The following is a 22,131-nucleotide window of genomic DNA, read 5'->3' as shown; positions in this document are numbered from 1 at the left end:
ATAAAATTCAATATATATATTAAAGGCATCTCTTCAAGAAACACCTTTCACAATTTCACAAATTTTAATTTATACTACAAGTGTCTCTTGGATTTGATTTTATATTGAAAGAGACACCTTTTGAAATTCAAAAAAAAAATGGATTTATACTAAAGGTGTCTCTTAAAGAAACATTTTTCACAATTCCACAAATTCCAATATATACTAAAGGTGTCTTGGATTTTAATTTTATTTTTAATTTTCACCTTCAACAATTTTCCAAAATTTAATTTAGTGTTTCTTAAATTTGATTTTATATCGAATGTGTCTTTTGAAGAAATACCTTTAGTATATAATGGATTTTATGGAATTATAGAAGGTGGCTCTTTAAGAAACACCTTTAGTATAAATCCATTTTTTTTTTTTTGGAATTGTAGAAAATATTTACCTTCAATATAAAATCAAAATCAAGAGACACTTGTAGTATAAATTAAAATTTGTGAAATTATGAAAGATGTATAGACACCTTTAGTATATATTAGATTTTTTTTCTGGAATTGTGGAAGGTGTCCATTCAAGAGAGACCTTCTATATAAAATCAAATTTAGGAGACACTTGTAGTATAAATTAAAATTTGTGAAATTATGGAAGGTGTATCTTCAAGAGACTCCTTCTATATAAAATCAAATTCAAGAAACACTTGTAATATAAATTAAAATTTGTGAAATTATGGAAGATGTCTTTTCAAGGGACACTTTAAGTATATATTGGATTTTGTGGATTTGTGGAAATTGTCTTTTCAAGAGACACATTTTACTATAAATCCAATTTTCTAGAATTGTAGAATGTGTCTCTTGAAGAGACACCTTTAGTTTAAATTCAATTATTTTAAGTGTATACCGTAAATTTAAAAATTGAGGAAAATGTCTCTTGAAGAGACATTTTCAATATAAAATCAAATTCAAGAGATATGGAAATAGGTTACGTTAGAAAAGTTAAAATATAACATATTTTTTTCCACCTTTCTCCTACATGTCCAAAAATGCCGTAAAATTGGAATTATTTTCCAATCTACGGTATTTTAGAAAATAATTTTTAACAAGTCCGTACATTTATAAAAAAATATTGAATTTTAATATCTTTTCTAATAGTCACCTTTAAAAAAAGACTTTGTTACACTAAATTTGGACTTGAAATATTGATGTCAAGTGACAGCCAAGGCTTTGGTTAAACAATCTGCAGGTTGATCACAAGATGACACATGTTTGACTTCTAAGTCTTGTTGAAGAAATTTGTCTCTTACAAAATGAAGGTCAATTTTCAAGATCTTAGTTCTTGCATGACAAATTGGGTCAGCCAACACTCATATTGTCACACCAAATCAGTGGATAAGTAGAAAAATGAATTCTTAACTTTTTTAGAAAGGATTGGAGCCAGGTTAATTCAGTTGCTGCAAGGGCAAGGGTTCTATACTCAGATTATATGCTAGACCGGGACACCACATGTTGTTTTTTGGATGACAAAGAGATCAATGAATTGCCAAAGTAGACACAATAACCACTAATCGACTTTTGATCATGTGGACATGAGCCCAATTCAATATTTGAATATGTAATTAAAATAAGTCTTTTACTTGGTTTTAGGTGAATGCCACAATCCACACTTCATTTAAGGTATCACAAGACTCTCCTCACTACTTGCTAATCCACTATAGTTGGACTTTTCATAAATTGGTTGAGCTTGTTCACATTGTAGGAGATGTCTAGCCGGGTCAAGGTTAGGTATTGTAAAGCACCAATCACACTTTGATATAGAGTAAGATTTTTCATCTGTTCCTTTTCCTTATCTTGACTTTGACTTGATGGTATCTTTCCAACTATCATTGGAGTTGGACAAGGTTTTACATTTTCCATATTGCGTTTTTTAAGAAGATCAATCACATATTTCAACTAAGTGAGGTATAATCCTATTGCATCATGATGCCCTTCAATGCTCAGAAAATAGTGGATCTATCTTAAGTTTTTCAAAGTAAACTTTTTATTTAGGTCACTTGTGAATTTGTTCAACAATAACTTTTCATTCCTTGTTAGCAAGATGTCATTAATATAGGCCAACAAATAAATGGTCTTTCCATTTGAGTTGAAAATGAAGAAAGATGTATTAGGCTTTGAGTTCTTAAAACCCCACTGTATTAAAGCAGCTCTCAATTTATCAAACCATGCTTTAGGGGCTTGCTTCAATCAATACAAAGCATGATTTAGTTTGCACACATGATTTGGTTTTAAGGCTTCAACATATCTCTCAGGTTGGGCCAGGTAAAACACTCCTTGAAGAGTGCCATTCAAGAAAGCATTGTTTACTTCCAATTGTTTGATGTCCTAATTTCTTGACACAACCACTATTAACACTTCTCAAATGGTTACAACTTTGACCATTAGGCTAAAGTCTCTTCCAGGTGTTTGGTGGAACCCCTTAGCAACCAACCTAACTTTGTATCTTTCCATACTTCCATTAGGGTTGAGTTTAGCTTGAACACCCATTATTTCCAATTATATTGTACTGTGGTGAGTAAGGTATAATGTACCAAGTATAATTTCAGATTGAAGTACCAAATTCTTCATCCATTGTCTTCTTTCCCATTGGGGACACCAAAGTATTTTCCACGGAAGTTGGTATACTAGTAGTTTGAAGGATATCAAGGGGGCTATTTTGAAGAGTTCGTATGGTTGGTTGCATAAACTTTGGGTTTATAGATGCCACTTTTTTTATTGTGTTTGCATTGGATGTCTAGGTTGGTTTTGTAGGACTGATGAAGTTTAAGATTCTAATGCTTCAATTTGTTTATGGTTGGACTTGACAGAATTGATGGTTGATTTAGTGTTGAGGATTGTGGAGAGGCCACAACTTCCAGATTTTGAGATAATGAGGTCATTGGAGTTGTAGTTGAAGGTTGGTTCTCAATTATAGGAGCTATAACTGCAGGTTGGCTCTCATTTGTACTCTTCTCACTGCATACCCAAGATTGAATTGATTTTTCTTTAGGTTCTAATGATGGACCATCTTCCAAACTATCTAAATGCACAAAAGTGAGCATAGAACAAATTTGACCCTTATAACTCATGCCAACAAGGTATATGAGCTTATAGTGGGGACTACTGGGACCCATAGGAATACTGGCTTCCTCAGAATTCAATTCTGAAGTAGATTCAAAATCCTACTACAAAGAATCAATTGAACTCCAGTATTCTATGTAAATAACAACAAGACACCAAGTGCTCCAGTTTGTGACCTATTATCCATTATGTTCAGTCTCCCGATGAATTGGTATTCGTAGTCTAACTAGGTGAAAGTTATCAACCTTTCAAGACTACCTCTACTATCCTTGAGTTATAGATCCTTCTATTATGTGTTCAATTAACATGTCTTAACTCTCATAGAACCTATGCCAAGTTCTATTTAAGGAAGTACTATGATCATAGTTTCCATGATCACACCTCCTTAAGATCACCCAATGGGACACATTGTCTCAATTCCAAGAAATATTATGGTGCCTCTATCGATAATTCTTATTGCTATCGACGTTCATTAAGAGTGTGTTCTTTTGAGTGTTCCTAAGGACATGCGATCATGAAATCTATGGTCGTAGTAATTCTTTAAGTGAAATTTGACATATGTTCTTAGAGATAAAGAGTATGTCAGTTAATCATATAATATGAGAATTTAATACTCAAGGATGGTAGAAGTAGTCTTAAAAGGTTGATATAATTTAATTTATTAGGTTACAAACACTAATTCATAAGGAGCTTACACGTAGTTATTAGTAAGTCACAAACTCAAGTTTTCTATCTTGATCTAATATCATAGGATACTAGAGTATAGTTGATTCTCTATAATAGAATGTTGATTCAACTTCAAAATTGAATTCTAATGGGGTTGATATTTTCCTATGAGTCCCAATGGTGCTTGCTCAAACTCATATTCCTTGATGGTACATTATTTGAGGTATAGTTGGGTTCTTTAGTCATATGTGTGCAAAAAGGTGTTTTGGTAAATATGTGAGGTTGTCCAAGAGCTTATGCATTTTTTTTATGGATCAGGATAATTAATTAATTGAAGTCCAATGGGGTTAATTAATTAATTATAACCTAGTAAGCTAGATTAAGTGACCCAAGCCTAAGGTGGGGTTGTGTCACTTAAGCTAACAAGTAAGCTTCTATAAACCCCCTTAAGGGTTTAAGGCTTTTATAGTTTTATTTTATTTTATTTAGTTTTCTAGAGAGTGGAACCCTAGCCTCCATCTTTACATAGAGGATTCCACCATTCTCACATGTTAAGGTCTAGGAAAGAGCCATCGGGCAGAAGATCATAAGGTTTTCGAGATTTTTAGCTTTTTCTTCATCAATTATAATTGATTTAGGAACATCTTGATCATAAGTATAGTTTTCTAAGCCCCTAAATCTAAGTTCAAATTTTTGAATGCCTCCATCACGTAGATTTAATATCCCCAAGATATTAGTAGCATGCACTTCACGATCTAGGTCTTAGAATAGATTAATCCAAAGATTCTAACAACTTAAGCCCACTAATCTATATAAATCTTTTTAGATTTAGAGTTAGATAACATTTTATCTTCCATTCTCCAAAGAGGAAACACTAGTTACCATCCTCTCAAGGTGAAAGAGAAGTTCACATGATTTCTCTCTATGCTAGGATCCAAAGGGAGAGTCATTAGGTGAAAAATGCTTGGTCTGCAAGGAAGTCTTCATCAACTTGGAAATTTTTTTGGGAAAACCCAAATTCAAGGCATGTATTTCTAGTAAAGATTTAAAAATCTACATATGTTCCCATTGTGCCTAGGATTTAGTGGCATGCACCCTTTTTTTTATTTCAATAGCTTATTGTCTCAAGATTGTTATCTAGGACTTGGTTATTTTGGATATCTAAGTACGACTACTCCTTTTTGGTTTTTTGATGTTCTTGGATATGTGATATTATGTGGCATATTGAAGGTTTTTTAGCATCTTTGATGTGTTCTAGAAAAACAGGGGGAGTGGTTAAATGGATAGCATACTGCACTACATGTTTATTCCATTTTTCTGCTTATAAGCTTGTGCATAATGCACATCATTTGAATTGTTGGATAATGATTGTTACTTGCTTGATGTTGTGGTTGTTATGTTCTTTACACAGTGTTCTTCATGGGTAGGTTTGGTAGGGTGTGCAAGTAATTGGATTAGTTATTGAAGCTAGATTGGCCATTGATGAAGTATGATTTTGTTAATAATCTAGTTAATTGAGTTTTGAGTTTGTTTGATTGTATAGTTTGGGAGACTTAAGGTTGACTAAGGACCCAATGTAATAATGAGAGTCTTGGGGTTTGTATTGTATTCTATGGTTTTATCTCGAAATTGTTGAAGGAGGAGATTGTTAATCTTCAAAGTTTTTGACAATTATAGTCCAAGAAAGTCTTGTGATTCATTGCTACTAGGACTCGAGCACTTCAAGAATGATGAGTTCAATCATGTGTCAAGCCACCATTTTTCATACAAAATGCATGTGTGTATTGAGGTTTATGATAGATAGCATGAATATTAAGTGAATTGAATTAAAATTGATGCCTAATATGCAACAAAATTGAAATTGCTAAAAGGCCAATTGATTGTCCCCTTGGCAACATCATTTAATTTTAAAAGTGACTAGGACTTTTTGTTGCCTTTATAGCTAATCTAATGTCTACTAGGTACTTTCAGATTAATCTTCTACTTGATGACTCATCAATTTTTTCTTTGATGATTGAGTGGTTATTGATTTAATTTTTAATAAAAATAAAAATTTTAAATCTAAAAGTTTAGAATGATGCATGCCTGGTTTATTATTATTATTATTATACTAGGGTTAATTTTCATATAAAAACAAATTGTAAAAAGTACAAAACCCTAACTACATGAGAATTGATTTAGAAATCACATGCTATCCTAAGACCCTTGGACTAAACTTTGAAGATGTAATGAAGTTTAACTTAGAGGATCACATGTTTTAAGGAGCTAAGAGTAATAATTTATTAAGGACCAATGGAATATTGCCACATTGGAATGTGAAGATTGTATAAGTAGCGATCAGAGTAAATCCAATGAATCGAATTTGTCTTGTGAGTCTAATAAAACTCTAAAACCCTTGATGTATTTATAGAATTACTTTCTTGGTCTAAGGTCAATTTTTCTATGAGGAAATAACTTTTCTACTATTTTTTTTTTCATTTAGAATTCAATGTTACATAGCATGATTATGCAAATTTATCTTTCATGCATAACATTTCAATTTGTGAATTAAACTATTGATAAAATTTATAGTTATATAGTTTGAATTTAGAACAAAAAATGTCATAATTTTTTAAAATTACCTATTGACCCTCCCCTCTACATAGCTCCACATCTAAGAACAAGTTTTCGCTCTTCAATCAATTTGAAACTATTTATACTAGACAAGAGTATGATTATACCATTGTACTAATATATAGAAAGAGCCGAAACATACATTTGAAATAAAATCATATGGGTCCAAAATTTTCATAAGTAATAATTGTTTGAAAATGAATCCCTTTTTGAAATTTGAAAAATACAATTGATTTTCATACATTTTTTAACTCAAAAAAACGAAAACAAAACAAATAAAAAATAAAAAAAACAAAATAAAATGTGAAACCTATTAATAATACACACCATAAGATAAGAAAGGAGTAATGATGGGTTGCTTGTACATACAAAAATCATTGCAAAATGACACTAACTACACATATAATGTAGTTTGAAAGAACTACCTTTATTACAAAGGGACCTACATTAGTACAAGAGCACAGCTTTAGATTCCAAGTCTTTATGATCATTTGTCCCTCTCTCTTGTATGGAATCCAATGATATTTTACCCTACTTACAAATTGTTTTCTAGGGTACACCTCCCACTTGCTGCTCTCCTACCCCCTGACCTTGTCTGAATTTATAAGCAGACATGCAAATGAAACATCATGATGTTATTTTTCTGCAACAAAAACTGTCAGTTTTAGGTGGCAATTTTGTTTTGAAATAATCAATTCATTGAATATTTCACTACTCTCTATACATATGTTTCAAGATTTGAAAAGTATTATTGCCCGGCCAATATTTTCTAATCAAGTTTTTTTTTTTGTTAGGGGTGAGTCCAATAACCCTGTTGGTTTTCTTTTGTGAGAAAAATTGCTTGAGGGTATTTTTCTAATTTAATGGTTATTTTCACTCATATTTTCAAATAATTTAAAATATAGTACAATATTTTATAGATTTTTTTTTTTTATGTATAAAATCAACAATATTGGTGATATTTATCTTGTTAAGCAACCCTAAAAGACATTAAAAGCTATATACAAAATTAAAAACAACTTTTTAAGAATATTTGTAAGTGACTTTCAAACATAGACCCATATTTTCATCTTCATGTTATGTTTGAAGTAGATTTTTATTTAATTAAAAAAAATAAAAATAAAAATCAAACTCAATAGTTTTCTACCACAAATTAAATCATATATCAATAATGATTACTTATAAATTTTTTACTAGCATGTACAAAAGTTAAAAGTCATCCCAAAAATCCTTGTATTAAAAAGGGTTAAAAGGTAATTTCACTATTTCCTTCTTTCCCATTTGGTCAAACTAGAGGCATTTGTCGGCACGAATCCATGCAGCACATTTAGTTGCTGATTTTTAGGACATTTATCCTTTATGAGAATTAAGGCATTCATTCTCCAAACCTCAAACCTTATTATAGAGAAACACCCACTAGGTTTAAGCTGCCAAATTCTTGGGTGGTATGGAGCGTGTACTCCACGTCCCTTAAAACCAATAGCTGACGGGCAATCTCTCCATTTATAAATGTGCATGAAATTCATGTGCCTGCATCTTCACACATCCTCTTCACGGGTCTCTTTCTCCACATAATTTTAGTTGACAACAGTATCTTCCCTACACCAGAATTCAAGAAGGTAGCTCTTCATTAATTGAGGAGCCTCTGCAAGTCTTTGTCTCCTATCTACTCTTCTCTTGTAATTCATAAACCTCATCATTCTTTTCAGCAACCCAACTCATGGCCTGAGTGCTAATATTTCCGCCACTCCGGTGAGCGAAGGAGGCAAGAAAATTGATCTTGAGGATGGGTAGTTCTTTAGGAAAAGAGAAGAGTTCACATAAGCAGGAAAGGGTGAGAGCTTTAGCCGAGAAAACGAGGCTTATCCAGGGGGAACTCCAGGAGATGGTGTATGAGAGGAAGAAGCAAAGTATGGCGTATGAGCGAGAGACGATGGTGTTCGCATTGAAGGAAGCCCAGTGGAAGCGAGAGAGGAGGAGGTTAAGGGAGGAGGTGAAGAGGCTGAAGAAGAGGTTGGAGGAGAAAGAAGAGAGGATTAGAGGAATGGAAGATGGGTTGGTAGGGGACAAAGGGGAGAAAGGCTTTCAGCTTCTGGGAACTAGACTCTTGGTGGAGCACATTTGGGAGGAGAGAGCCCGGCGAGATGAGGCTGTGGAGAAGTGGAAGCGGCTCTATCTTGCAATTAAGGCTGAGCTTGATGACCTTATTCAGAGGACAGATCAAGGTATGCGCTACTATTTTTCTTTATTTTCTTCTTTGAACTTTGATAAGGATATATCAACAAAATCACTTTTAGTATAGCAGAAAATTGATATGTCAGGAAATCATATCATTATCATGACAGCAAAGATTTCTCATAATGAAATAGTTTTAGTACAGGATCTAAATCCTCAGCTGCAGAGACGTAGAAGAAATTGGTATATGCAAGAAGTCACTGGCATACTAATGCATAAACCTGGTGGGTATTTACACGAAAGGATCTTATTTTAACATTTCAACCCACACTAGGAAGACTGAATTATACAGATAAAATAAGAGTCTGCTTCTGAATTTTCTATCATTTTCCTCAACTCAGAGAAAAAGATTAAAAGTACTGCAAAGGTAGCTCCAAAACCTAGTTTGAGATTTTAGAAGGCATGTTTTAGGAATAAAGAGAGGCGAATGTTACCATCTTGTGCCACACAACCTCTAGTTGTGTTCAGCACAGGTAGCATTGAATCCTCCATCGTTTGAAGCAGGGCCTGAAACTTATCATTTAATCTCAAGGCTTATTTCTTGACCCATGAGTCCAACAAACCAGGAGACGAACAAGGGGTCGCATGACTTTATCTTGGTTTGGAATTATGCCCGACTTTGACATCACTAGGAATGCCAGTAGTTTCAGTTAGGCTCTTTCTGCATTTTAGTGCTCAAGGGCCATCCAAGAGCCACCTTTTAGGCCACAGATCAAATCCCTTGAATACCTACAATTCGAGGGATTGACTCTCCTTCAACTATAAGAAGAACAAGAAGAGCTTTCTTTAGGGTTTTCCTAAGGCCTCACCAATGTCAGAATTCATTGGTGACTAAATGAATTGAGGGAATGCCTCCCCTGGAAAGACCTATAACCTCATCATCAGAGATGACAGGATCGTTACACAGGGAATGACACTCAAATTCTGGATTTGATGCTCTCTTCTTGATCAACTCAGAGAAACACTCCATGATACCAGCAAGAAAATAAGGTGATAAGGGGTCGCCTTCTCTTAGAATTTGATCAACACTAAAAAACCCTTTAAACTGCCATTAGTGGCTGCTGGAAACATAAAGTAGACACACATGTCCTAATCCAAAGGATTGCCATGCAAGCAAAAACAAGAGCAGTAAGAGCATTTCTAATCAAGTTCCAAAACTCTCAATTATCTCATATATTTTCTGCAAATCCAATTTGTTTGAGCATATATGATGTTTCAAGTTGCTGTTAGGTAAGAATTCAACCGGTAGGTCTAAGTCTTGGGCATACACTAACAGGTGGTATTATGTTAGAAATTTGGCCCACATTCTGTGGTTGAGATGGGGAAATGGGAGGTTCCAAGTTCAAGGCACAGCAGAAAGAAAAATATGACGTTCCAACAGGAGCAACAAAAAATTTTACCCCTCAAAATAATACATGTACATATACGTATACATGGAGAGAGTTCCAAGTTCAAGTTTCAACTGAGACAAAACATAGTTGTCCCTCAAGCTATATAAATGAAGAGAGAGAGAGAGAGAGAGAGAGAGAGAGAAAACTGAGCACAGTGGCAACTAACCAGCCATTCTTAAAGAATTTGACAGTAACACATCTCACAATACCTTTTTCCCTTTGATATTGGGGATATATATATTTTTTGATAGGCAAATTTTTGTCCCCATGCTGAAACCTCCTACAAACCCTCCCTATCCCTTTACCACTCGAGTCAGGCTTGGGCTTTGATATTTGGGGATATATTCATGTATATATATATATATATATATCCATATATCAAATCCTTATCCATCAAGTTATAGTTATAAAAGTTTTGACTAACTGACGATGTCCATTCATAGAGGTTCATCAGTGGCAACTTTGCTTCCGGGTTGGAAAGTTTCTCACTGTCCACTCTCCTTTCCCCACATTGTTAAAGGCTTCATTCTATCGGTATGCTAAGAAGACTACACCTATAGTTGATATAGTCTCTTTTAAGTGCTTCTAGAGAGAGAGGAAAAGCTAGCATAGTGACAAATAATCAATCATCCTTAAAAGAATTTGATAATTTGATCTCCAATACCCTCCCCAATCTAGAAAATCTACATAGTGATAACTAACCCATTTAGAGTTATATATAAATAACATTTGCTACTTTGTGTTAGCTTATGCATTGTTAACCCATCATTCTTTTACAATTTAGCCTTTGAAGTAACAGGTAGTTCAACATGGTATTAGAGAAGAGACCCTTTATTTATTCTCCCATTTCTTTCTTTGTGATTGGTTGTCCTCCTCATGGGGCTGAAGGCAAGGACAGTATAATCCTTATGCACAACGTTAGGCCATTTCTTAACAAAGGTTCTGGAGTAACTAATAGTTTAGCATTTTGTAGGAGAGAGACTCAACTGGAAAGCAGAGGAAGAAGACTCGATAGAAGATCTACATAGGGAACTCAAAGCCAAAGAAGAAACCATTGAAGTTCTGAAAGCACGACTAGCTTCCATGGAGAAGGAAGAGGTCCAGAGAGAAAGGGAGGTGGACATACTGAGGCAGAGCCTGCGAATAATCAGCAATAAGAAGGAGACAAAACATAGCACCAAGCACTTCTCTCGTAGCTTGCACTTGTAAAACAGTAATAATGAATGTACTATGTGTTACATCTTAAATGATGAATCTTATCTATAAAATGCCATACAATGAGAGATGACCATAAAAATGCCAAACATGCATAGGTAAAACAATTTGCTATAGGAATTGCACAAAGACAGCAAATATATGGAACCATTACAGAAAATTGTTTACAAGGGGTTTCTACTTGCCTTGAGATTGTCTCTGTTTCTCAGGGTGTAGAGGTTAAAATTCCTTGATTTCTTATTTTTATTTTAGTGCCTGTCCTTTTTCTTGCAGTCTTTCCTCAAAGACTGTCTTATCCTTCTCTTTCACCTTCAATGAAGTTTACTTCTTAAATGCCTGCGCCCCATGCTCACCCATCCATCGAAAAAGGGAATGATTCATGAAATGATGAATAATAATCTTCTTATAATCACAGACTGTACATAATCTTGCAATTAAGATAACTAATCAGTATTAAAGTACATGTCACCTTATTAAAAGCCTTTATGTGAAGCATAGCTTAGTGAAAATGAAGGCCTCAGTAAAAAATTTGTTGGAATTCTGGTCTTGGGCATGTTTCCTCTCATAATATTTGAAGAACTTTGAGAGGAACTAGAGACGTGTATAAACAAGCTTGGCTACAGACAATGAGATGTTATCACCTTCTTAGCTGATTGACAAGCTGTCTTCTTCAGTGGTTTGTGACCTCGCAACAATTTGATAATTTGATCTCACATTCTGAATAAAAAAAAATAGAACAAAGGGCCACTCAAACTTGATAAACAAACAATATCATACACAAATAATAGGAGCACTCATAATATTCCACAGAAAACATAGAGGGTAAAAAGTAAATAAAATAAAAAATATTCAAGTATATGATACATACCTCCAGCAGTGTAATGTAATAGAAATCCTCCATATGCTGCATAAGCGCGCTTCCATCTCTGATTGAGCGGAAAATATTTATCTCGGTGTGTAATATTCTTTCAATAAGTTCCTTTTCACCTTTCATCTATATAAATTCAATTGAACAGAGTTCAGAAATCAGAATAACACATCTGACATGAATATAAACTCAGGAATAGAGAAAGATGTCCACAAAGTGGAGAGTGGAGATTGAAGATTGAAGAAAATGAAATTATTTAGCAAATACCAGTAAACGAGTGCACTGTGCATTTGATTGTTTCATGATCATCTATCGTCTGTGATCATGAAATCACTCATGTAACTTCTTTAGCCTCGTAGTGATTGCACTTCATGTGTCAAGCAGATTTACATACTCCAAAGATTTAGTTACATGCTCCCAAATTGGGAATTTTGACTCAATCAACTGCACTTTATCGTTCAACAACAGATGGTTTTTTGCATCTTCAGGTCACCAGGTTACCCCCAACAAAGGTGCAGTATCTAGAAGTAGATCTTCTATCACTTATTGAACCTACCTGGTCAACATTGGTACAGGCTTCTATTTCTAAATTATCATTCTTTGAAAATAAAAAGTCCTGTTTGGCCAATGTTCCTTCCATTCAAGTATCCTGAAATTCTAATAACTACATTCATATAATCATCATTTGGAGAATGTATAACAATCCCCATAGAGAAGGCAATGCCTAGTCTAGTACAACTAACCTCTGGTAGCTCTCCTCATCCACAATAATGCTTGTTGTAGGTGCCCCAATTGTTTGGTTGGCATCAATAGGTATGTCCCCTGACTTAACCCCAACATACCCGTTTCTTATAGAAGGTCCAAAGAGTATTTCTATCATGACAGAAATATTCCCCGTTTTGATATGGCAACTTTAGGACCAAGAAATTATCATAAGTTTCCCAATTCTTTAATCTCAAAGTCTTTGGCAAAGGATTTCTTCAATCTTTCCATTTTGTCACATCAGTACCAGTCATTATTATTTCATTAACCTAAATAATGAGAATGGTGATTTTAACTCCCTTAGTAAGCTTATAAAACATGGTGTGATCAGCTTAACTTTGCATATATTCCATATCACCAACTGACTTAGAATTTTCAAACCAATCCCTTGGAGATTGCTTTAAACTAAATAGGGATTTTTTTAACTTGAAAACCTTCTTCTTTCCAAGTTTTGCTTCAAAACTAGGGAGCAAATCTATGTATACTTCCTCATCTAGATTTTCATCAAGAAATACATTTTTGACATCTACTTGATGTGGTGACCATCTAGGTTGGCGACGAAGAAGTGTAGAACCTGCATTTGTTCATTTTGGCAACTAGGGTGAACATCTCTCAATAGTCAATGTCATATGTTTGAGTGAATCATTTGATTACTAGCTTGGCTTTATATTTGCCAATTGTCCCATTAGCCTTAAATTTTCATATAAATACCCATTTATAACCCCCCGCCTTCTTGGGAGAAAATTCCACAAGTTCCCATGTCTCATTCCTATACAAAGCCCTCATTTCCTCTTGAATTGCTTCTTTCCACATTGGATTTTCTAAAGCCTTCTGTATAAATCTAGTAGTAGTCTCACAAGAAAAATTAGTAGTAGAAGTTAAAAGGATTTAAGTCTACTACATGAGACAATGTTGAAGATAGGATATTGAGTACATGACCTAAGACGAGCAATTGAAACATCAAAGATTAGATTGAGGTCCTTGAATAGAAGACAATTTAGGAGACTTATTTGATTTTGAAGACTCATTTAAAATTTCTAGATTTACCATGTTTGGTTAAGAGGGTAGGAAGTGAGTAAGATGTTTAGTTTCTTTATTCCTTCTAAAGCAAACCTTTAACTTCTTTTCTTGATCTTAGTAGCTTGGAATGTTCAAGCTCTCCCCCTCTTTTTCTTGCACCTGGTTCCTTGGAATGTTCACATTCTTCCTTTCATGGTTATGACTTTGTTTCTTGAGAGTTACTTTCAAGATTCTTATCAAAGAAGGAAATTGTTGAAATGGTTTGTTTCGTCTTGCTCACTTATGATTTTGATAAGCAAAAGTATTGCTGAACCATTTATCCTCCAAACAAAAAAAAAAAAAAAAAGCAAGAAAAACTGAAAAAGGACAAACAACTTGTTTTACAACGGTTTGGTCGTCTTATCTGGGATTACAAGTAACTTTTAACAAAAAGATTGACATGCAAATTAGAATTGTTATTATCTAATGTCTTAAAATCATATCAATGTGGTGAATTGTCAATTGAATTGATTTTTAGAAGTAAAATCTTCACGAAAACATAACAATGGTAGTGAATTGATTAGTCAAATGGTAAAACTATCTAGAGAAAGTCTTACATCTAAAATTAAATCTCAGCTAAGAATTGGATTGGAATTCTAATCTCTGTAACTTTTGATCCTTAATTCATCTCAAAATATAATCTAAGATTTGACACATCCCTGATCAAACTTTATCATCAATGAATAAAATAATAAAGATAAGCATTCATTGAGCCAATGTAAGCATCAAAGATATCTAGTCTAGATAGACTTGCAGAGAATTTTGTCCCATAATAGCTGAGATTTTAGAGAATAGAGATGGAATTTTATCACAAGAGATGTACTCCTCACCAAATTCCTCTTAGATGCAATCCTCCTTTGAATAAATGAAGATCTAGCCATTGATCATAGGGAATTCAACTTTGAGTCCCATGTTTGGTAGCTAAGAAAGTGCAAGAAAATAAAACACGGAGAAAGGAAAATTTTAGATCTTGCCATGATGTTTGGAAATGTATTGGATAAGGAATCATGATGTCAGTATTGTGGGCATGGTTAATGATGTGGTTACATTGCAAGAATGGTATGGAACAGTATCCGATAATATCCAGAGGACAAATTGACAACAGAAAGTATCTATGAGAAGTTGTAGTATTATACTTAGATATATTATTTATGTGGGACTGTGTCCTTGGGTGAAAATCCCTAAAGCCTTTGATGAAGACACTCTGATGTGGGTGTATAACGTTGATCCTGCCCCTAGGTTTTAGTTCCTAAAGACATGGGGTTGGCCCTGCCCTTGGATTATAGTCTTAAAAGTCACGGGGTTGGTCTTGTCCTTGGGTAGAAGTCCCAAAAGACACGAAGTTGGTCCTGCCCTTGGGTATGAGTCCTAAAAGATATGGGATATAACTTATAGTCCCAGAATAGTCATTATTTATAACAAAGCACCTTTTAGAGCATTGATGGTTGATATGTACATTGGTGGGGATTAGCAATTTATCATGTGTGAGAGAATGGGTGAGGCAAAGCTTTAATGAAACCATTAACAACATGCATATCTGACATTATTACATATTTGTTAATGGTTATAAAATGTTTATCATGCATGTTGCGATATGTTTAATTCAAGGTTTTTAAAAATATGCGTAAGATGATTATAAACTTTCTAACTGAGTTGTGAACTCACCTTATCCTTTCCACTTTTAGATGCAAGTCATAAGACACTTGCTAGAGTTAATGCTTGAACTTTGCATGTCCTGTTGATTGGATGCTGCTTCATTCATGTTGAGAGTATTTTGAGGCTTTTGCCTTTGTATTATAGGAAGACTAAATCATTTTGAAGAAATGATGTAATTTATGTTTGTTTTTGTTCATTTGTAGTATGGGCTACTATCAGCCCCTCAAACTAGGCTTGGCGGCACTAGGGCTTCAGGCAGACAGCACCTTGGCCCCTGAGTGACCCGTGAGCAAAGCAAGGTGCAAAAGTGTGGGAAGATTACCTCAGAATGGTAGGCTAGTTGCTGGCATGCTTGAGCAGCAGCAACGCACAACATGGTTGACGTGGCAGCATGCTGAGACTAGCACACAGGCACAGGCTTGGAGCCTTGAGGTGATGCGGCCTGTGGGCTCAATGACACAGGTACTGAAGGGAACTTAGATTGATGCCTTGAATGAAGGAAGCCTTGCTACAACAAGGACAAGCACGACCTCAGCAACAAGGGTCTTGATATGTGACCCTAGCACGCACTGATACAGCAACATGAGTCTTGAGTAGGCAGACTGAGTCAGACACGTCTTGGCATTGGGATGAGCCCGGGCAAGGTGTGATCATCTACAACAGCAAGCACTGTGGGCTGAGCATGGGAGACTCCCATTGGCATGGGACTTCTAATTAGAGTGGGAGACGGAGACCCAATGTAGGAGGGAAGGGACTCCTAATCAGATTGGAAGATTGAGTCTTCATGCAGCAGTCTGTGGCTTGGGAGTTTGAGATTGAGTAGAACTCGGAATCCTACTCAAGGTGGAGTCTGTTGAGCTTGGAATTAGAGTCAGACTAGGACTCGAATGTTAGTTCTCTAGTGGGATTAGGATTGCTTGTTGCAGCCTCTATAAAAGGAGAGCCTTGTGCCTCCTAAAGGCAAGTGAACTACCCGGTGAGATTGTGGGAATCCTTGCAAAGAGTTCTTGTAATTTGTTGGAAATCAATGAGATTCAAGTTGGGGAGAGCCCTGTAAATATTGTGTGTGTGCTTTGTGGCTTGAGGAATGGCTGGTTTAGGGAGTGCCTAGACACCGGACAGACGCAAAAACTTAGCCCAGAAATTGCGTGTGTGACAGTTGGTATCAGAGCTTGATGGCCGCAAGAAGCAGTGCTATGGATGCAATTCGTGAACAGATCACACGCCTGGAGGCATATGTGGGGGATTCTCTTGATGGAGACACTACTCTGTCGGCAAGAGTAGCAGAAACGGTTGAGGAACTCAGTGTGCAGCGCGGACTTGCAGAAAATCGGGACAAATATGTAGAGATGATGGAATCCCTTGCAACAATGATTAAAACGGCAGTAGAGGAATTTCGTGGATGGGTTGGATCTCTTGAGGGGGGGATCGCATTGCTGAAGCGAGCTGTGTTGCAGGGCACACCATCCATTTCAAAACCAACCCCTACAAAGGTGTGAGTGCCTGAACCCAAGCCCTTTGGTGGTGCCCGAAATGCCAAGGACTTGGAGAACTTCCTTTGGGACATAGAGCAGTATTTCAGTGCTGCTCATATTCCCACGGACGAACAAGTAATGTTCACATCCATGTATCTCTCTGGAGATGCTAAACTTTGGTGGCAAACGAGAACCAGTGATGATGCTGTATTTGGGAGATGTTGAAGAAGGAATTGAAGGATTAGTTCCTTCCCACGAACAAGGCGTGGGTGGCTCGGGAGTCTCTGAAGAAACTAAAGCAAACGGGTTCTATTAGAGACTATGTCAAGGAATTTAGCTCATTGATCCTTGACATCAGAAACATGTCCGAAGAAGACAAACTGTTCAACTTCATGTCTGGCTTGCAGGGGTGGGCTCAAATGGAATTGAGGAGGCAAGGGGTGCAAGACTTGCCTACAGCTATGGCGGCTGCTGATTGCTTGATAGACTAGAAGTTAAGTTCTCCTTCCACTACGACCCAGAAAGGGAAGAACCAACAGCAACAACCAGGTAAAAAGGATTGTCCAAGAAGAATGGCGGTAGACTGAACAAAAAGCTTGAGTCTTCACAGGCCAAGGTGGGGGAGAAGGCAAATTCCTCACAAGCAACCAAGCCATCTGGTTGTTTCATATGCAATGGGCCACATAGAGCAAGGGACTGCCAAAGAAGGAGAAACTGAATGCTCTTATTGCTGCTGAAGAGGACAATAGTGAGTCAGGGACCCCCACGAGAATGAACCCTCTTCAGCTCCTGAATGCAATCTGAGCAGAGACTCACAGGGGACTGATGTATGTTGAGATGGCTATGGGTGGACAGAAAGTTGTGGCTTCGGTGGATAGTGGGACAACTCACAACTTTGTTTCGACGCGGGAAGCAACCAGGCTAGGCTTGAAGCTTAGCAAGGATGATAGTAAGCTGAAAGCCGTAAATAGCCAGACACAGGAGACCCATGGCTTAGCAAAGAACACGATGGTACAGTTGGGGGACTGGAAAGGCACCATCAACTTCCTGAGTGTGCCGTTGGATGATTTCGACTTCATATTAGGCAATGACTTTTTCTAGAGGGCAAAGGTAGCACTGCTGCCACATTTGAACGGCATGTTCATTATGGATGAGACACAGCCTTGCTACCTGCGTGGACTGAGCAAGCCACCTAAGAAACCATCCAAGGAAGAGACCGTCTCTGCCCTACAGGTAGAGAAGGGATTGAGGAAGGAGCAACTTACTTATGTTGCTGCCTTGATAGAGATCAAGCCAGAGAAGATGGTGGAAGTTCCTAACGAGATTGTGCCAATCCTGCAAGAGTATGCAAACGTGATGCCTTCGGAGTTACCTAAGAAGCTTCCACCCAGGAGGCCTACTGATCATTAGTTTGAGTTAGTGCCAGGGGCTAAGCCCCCTGTACAAGTCCCCTATCACATGACTCCTTCAGAGTTGGTAGAACTGAGGGGACAGTTGACTGAGTTGTTGGATGCAGGACTGATCCAACCTTCAAGGGCACCGTATGGGGCACCGGTACTCTTCTAAAAGAAGCAGGATGGGTTGCTGTGAATATGTGTTGATTATTGGGCACTGAACAGGGTCATCATCAAGAACAAGTATCTGATTCCGTTAGCTACAGACTTGTTTGATAGGTTGACTAAGGTTGAGTACTTCACAAAGCTGGATTTATGATCGGGATATTGGCAGGTTCACATAGCTAAGGGAGATGAATCCAAGACAACTTGTGTGACTCGATATGGGAGCTATGAGTTCTTAGTTATGCCTTTCAGGCTAACTAATGCTCCTGCCACATTTTGTAACCTCATGAACGACGTTCTATTCGACTTCCTAGACTTGTTTGTGGTGGTATACTTGGATGACATTGTGATCTACAGCCAGACTCTACAAGATCACCTAGTCCACCTCGAGAAGGTATTTTAGAGACTAAGGGGGAACAAGTTGTATGTGAAGGAGAAATGCAAGTTCGCACAAACTGAGATCAAATTTCAAAGGCACTTGGTGTCCAAGGGACAAATATGCGTGGATGGATCCAAGGTGGCAGCAATCTGGGATTGGCCTACACCTACAAAGGTAATTGAATTGCATTCTTTTCTCGGGTTAGCTAACACTATTACAGGCGGTTTATTCAGGGCTACTCCAAGATAGCCATTCCCCTCACTGATTTGATGAAGAAAGAGAGGGAGTGGAAGTGGGAACTGGAGTGTCAGGATGCTTTTTAAAGACTCAAAGATGCTATAACCTCTGAACCAGTGTTGAGACTGCCCGACCTTGAGCTCCCATTTGAGGTGCAAACTGATGCCTCAGACAAGGCTTTAAGGGGTGTGCTGGTACAAGAAGGGCACCTGGTGGCATTTGAGAGCCGAAAGCTAGATGCATCGGAGCAGAGGTACTCCATGCATGAGAAAGAGATGATTGCGGTCATCTACTACCTTGACACTTGGAAGCATTACTTGATGGGCACTAGGTTCATGGTGGTAACAAACAATGTGGCTAACACGTTCTTTACAACTCAGAAGAAGTTGACTGCTAAGCAAGCTCGATGGCAGGGGTTCTTGGCAGACTTTGACTTTTTGTGGGTGCATAGAGCAGGCAGGCATAATCAAGTTGCAGATGCCCTGAGTCGCAAGAAGGTAACGGAATTTGTGGGATCCCTATCCCAAGTTGTGGCAGACTTCAGTGCAAGGGTGAGGCAGGAAGCTCCACAAGACTCCATATACAACAAACTAGTGGATCAAGTAAAGGAAGACACCACTAGACGCTACTGGTTGGATGATGGGTTGCTATACTATGTGGGGAGGAAGTTGTATGTTCCCTCCAGAAAATTGAGACGGGAGTTTCTGAAGGAAACACATGATACTAAGTGGGCAGGTCACCCCGGAGAAGAGAGGACATTTTCTTTGATTTCACGATCCTTTCACTAGCCAAAGATGAAGGATGTCGTGTAGGATTATGTGAAATCATGTCTGGTGTGTCAGATGGATAAGACAGAGAGGAAGAAGGAACCAAGTTTGTTGCATCCTCTGCCTTCCCTGAAAGACCATGGCGGTGTCTTTCAATGGACTTCATTACAAGATTCCTTAAGGTACAGGGGTATCGGTCTATTGTCGTGGTAGTTGACACATTCTCTAAGTATGTTGTATTCATTCCAGTGCAGCATGAATGCCCTGTTGAGGAAGCTGCAAGACTTTTTTTCAGCAATGTGGTAAAATACTTTGGGATACCTGAGGATATAGTGAGTGATAGAGACTCACGGTTTATAGGCAAATTTTGGGTAGAGCTATTCAAGATGATGGGAACTGAGTGCAAGTTTTCCACTACCAACTACCCTCAGACGGATGGGCAAGCCGAGAGGGTGAATGCCTTGTTAAAAGAATACCTAAGGCACTATGTGTCGGCAACGCAGCAGAACTGGCTGGAGCTTATGGATGTAGCTCAGTTGTCGTATAACCTGCATCAGAGTTCTGTAACAGGGAAGAGCCCATTTGAGGTGGCAATTGGGTTCCAACCTCGTATGCCTATGGATGTGCTAGCCAATTATTAGCCAAGGCAGTGCTTAAGTCTTGCAGCATACAGAAGTATGCTAAGACCTGACAAGAATTACTTGATGAAGGCCGGGAGAGTTTATAGAAAGCGAACCGGCGCATGAAGAAGTATGTTGATGGAGGGAAGAGACCACTAGAATATCAGGTGGGAGATAGAGTGATGCTCGAGCTCACTCCTGATATTTGGAAGAAAATCAAGAGCAGGCAGTATCAGAAGGGCTTGATCTCGAGGTATGATGGTCCTTTTGAAATTTTGAAGAGAATTGGTCCTGTTGCTTACAAGCTGAAGCTTCCAGAGAGACTACAGCTTCACCCATCATTCCATGTAAGCTTTCTAAAGCCTTATCATGAGGATCCTAATCCAGACCGAGTGCAAGCTAAGAGGCCGCCTCCTAACATTTGCAAGGAGTTCAGCAGGGACATAGCGAGTGTTGAAAGAGAGAGAGAGAAAACCTTAATTCTCATTCATATGATTAACTTCTTACAATAGAGAAATATATATACAAGACTAGGTTGAACTAACTACCATATATGTGACCTATATTAAGAAAGGAAAGAAAGATTGTACACTATAAATACATATATTTAACACTCCCCCTCAAGTTGGAGCATATATGTCATATGCACCAAGCTTGTCACAAATGTATTTAATCCTAGGACCTCTCAAAGATTTAGTGAAGATGTCTGCTAGTTGATCATTTGAATTAAAAAACTTGTAGCAACACACCTTGATGCGATCTTATCTCTAATGAAGTGACAGTCAACTTCAATATGCTTGGTCCTTTCATGAAAGACTGGATTTGATGCAATATATAATGCGGCCTGATTGTCACAGACTAGCTTTATCTATTCATCTTTTTCAAATCTCAATTCCTGAAGGAGTTGCCTCAACCATATGACTTCACATGTTGCCAAAGCCATAGCTCGATACTCAACTTCTTAATCTGGCCACTACATCTTGTTTCTTACTCTTCCAGGATATTAAGTTACCTCCAACAAAAACACAATACCCTGAGGTGGAACGCCTATCTGAGGGTGAACTAGCCCAGTCTGCATCTGTGTAACCAACAATTTGGGTATGGCCCTTCTCTTCATACAACATGGCCTGGTGTTCCTTTAATATATCGAAGAATGCGGATCACAACATCCTAATGGTTGTCACATGGTGACTGTAGAAATTGACTAACCACACTCACAGGAAAAGAGATGTCTGGCCGAGTGATGGTGAGGTAGTTCAGTTTGCCTATAAGTCGTCGATATCTCTCAGGATCTCTTAGAGGCTCCCCCTATCCTGGTACAAGTTTGACATTTGGATCCATAGGAGTGTCAACAGGTTTACATTCTAACATACCTGTTTCTTCCAAGATGTCTAAGGCATACTTCCTTTGTGACATAACCACACCTGAACTGGATTGAGCTATTTCAAGTCCCAGAAAGTACTTGAGTTTGCCCAAGTCTTTGGTTTGAAAATGGTTGAAAAGGTGTTGCTTTAGTCTTTGGATACCCTCCTGATCA

At 37.4% G+C, this 22,131-nt stretch overlaps 2 protein-coding genes across 7 annotated transcripts in view; one reads left to right on the top strand and one right to left on the bottom strand.

Moving 5' to 3' along the window:
• Nucleotides 1-6,855: 6,855 nt before the first annotated feature.
• LOC117913903 overlaps nt 6,856-22,131 on the bottom strand; it is a 193,604-nt gene continuing 178,328 nt past the window's right edge. For 2 of the 5 annotated variants that reach the window (XM_034829014.1, XM_034829018.1), the window contains 2 exons: nt 12,081-12,206; nt 11,586-11,929 (listed from right to left, as the gene is read on the bottom strand). In XM_034829014.1, coding sequence (XP_034684905.1) covers nt 11,858-11,929; nt 12,081-12,206 — 198 coding nt within the window. In that variant the 3' untranslated portion in view covers nt 11,586-11,857. Of the gene's footprint in view, nt 7,015-11,332; nt 11,930-12,080; nt 12,207-22,131 lie in introns of those variants that run through there. The other 3 variants (XM_034829015.1, XM_034829016.1, XM_034829017.1) reach the window with 3 other exon arrangements.
• LOC117913904 (inner centromere protein) lies at nt 7,863-11,301 on the top strand. 2 transcript variants are annotated; one of them, XM_034829020.1, is made up of 2 exons: nt 7,863-8,596; nt 8,752-10,964. In XM_034829020.1, exons 1-2 carry the CDS (start codon nt 8,158-8,160, stop codon nt 8,778-8,780), a joined length of 468 nt encoding a protein of 155 aa, XP_034684911.1. In that variant the 5' UTR covers nt 7,863-8,157; the 3' UTR covers nt 8,781-10,964. The 2 variants fall into 2 exon arrangements, with proteins under 2 accessions (XP_034684911.1, XP_034684910.1); XM_034829019.1 differs by lacking the exon at nt 8,752-10,964 and adding an exon at nt 10,971-11,301 and having other exon boundaries at nt 7,891-8,596.

This window comes from Vitis riparia, chromosome 5 (genome assembly GCF_004353265.1).
Source record: "Vitis riparia cultivar Riparia Gloire de Montpellier isolate 1030 chromosome 5, EGFV_Vit.rip_1.0, whole genome shotgun sequence".
In the NCBI taxonomy this organism is placed as follows: Eukaryota; Viridiplantae; Streptophyta; class Magnoliopsida; order Vitales; family Vitaceae; genus Vitis; species Vitis riparia.
Note: the sequence above shows the minus strand (reverse complement) of the source record. Positions and strands in the feature narration are given on the sequence as shown.

Excerpts from the sequence above, each read along its gene's own strand:
- LOC117913904 (XM_034829019.1), top strand. The coding sequence starts at position 8,158 with ATGGGTAGTTCTTTAGGAAAAGAGAAGAGTTCACATAAGCAGGAAAGG. Across the intron at positions 8,597-10,970 it reads TATTCAGAGGACAGATCAAG|GAGAGAGACTCAACTGGAAA; the intron begins GTATGCGCTACT and ends AGCATTTTGTAG.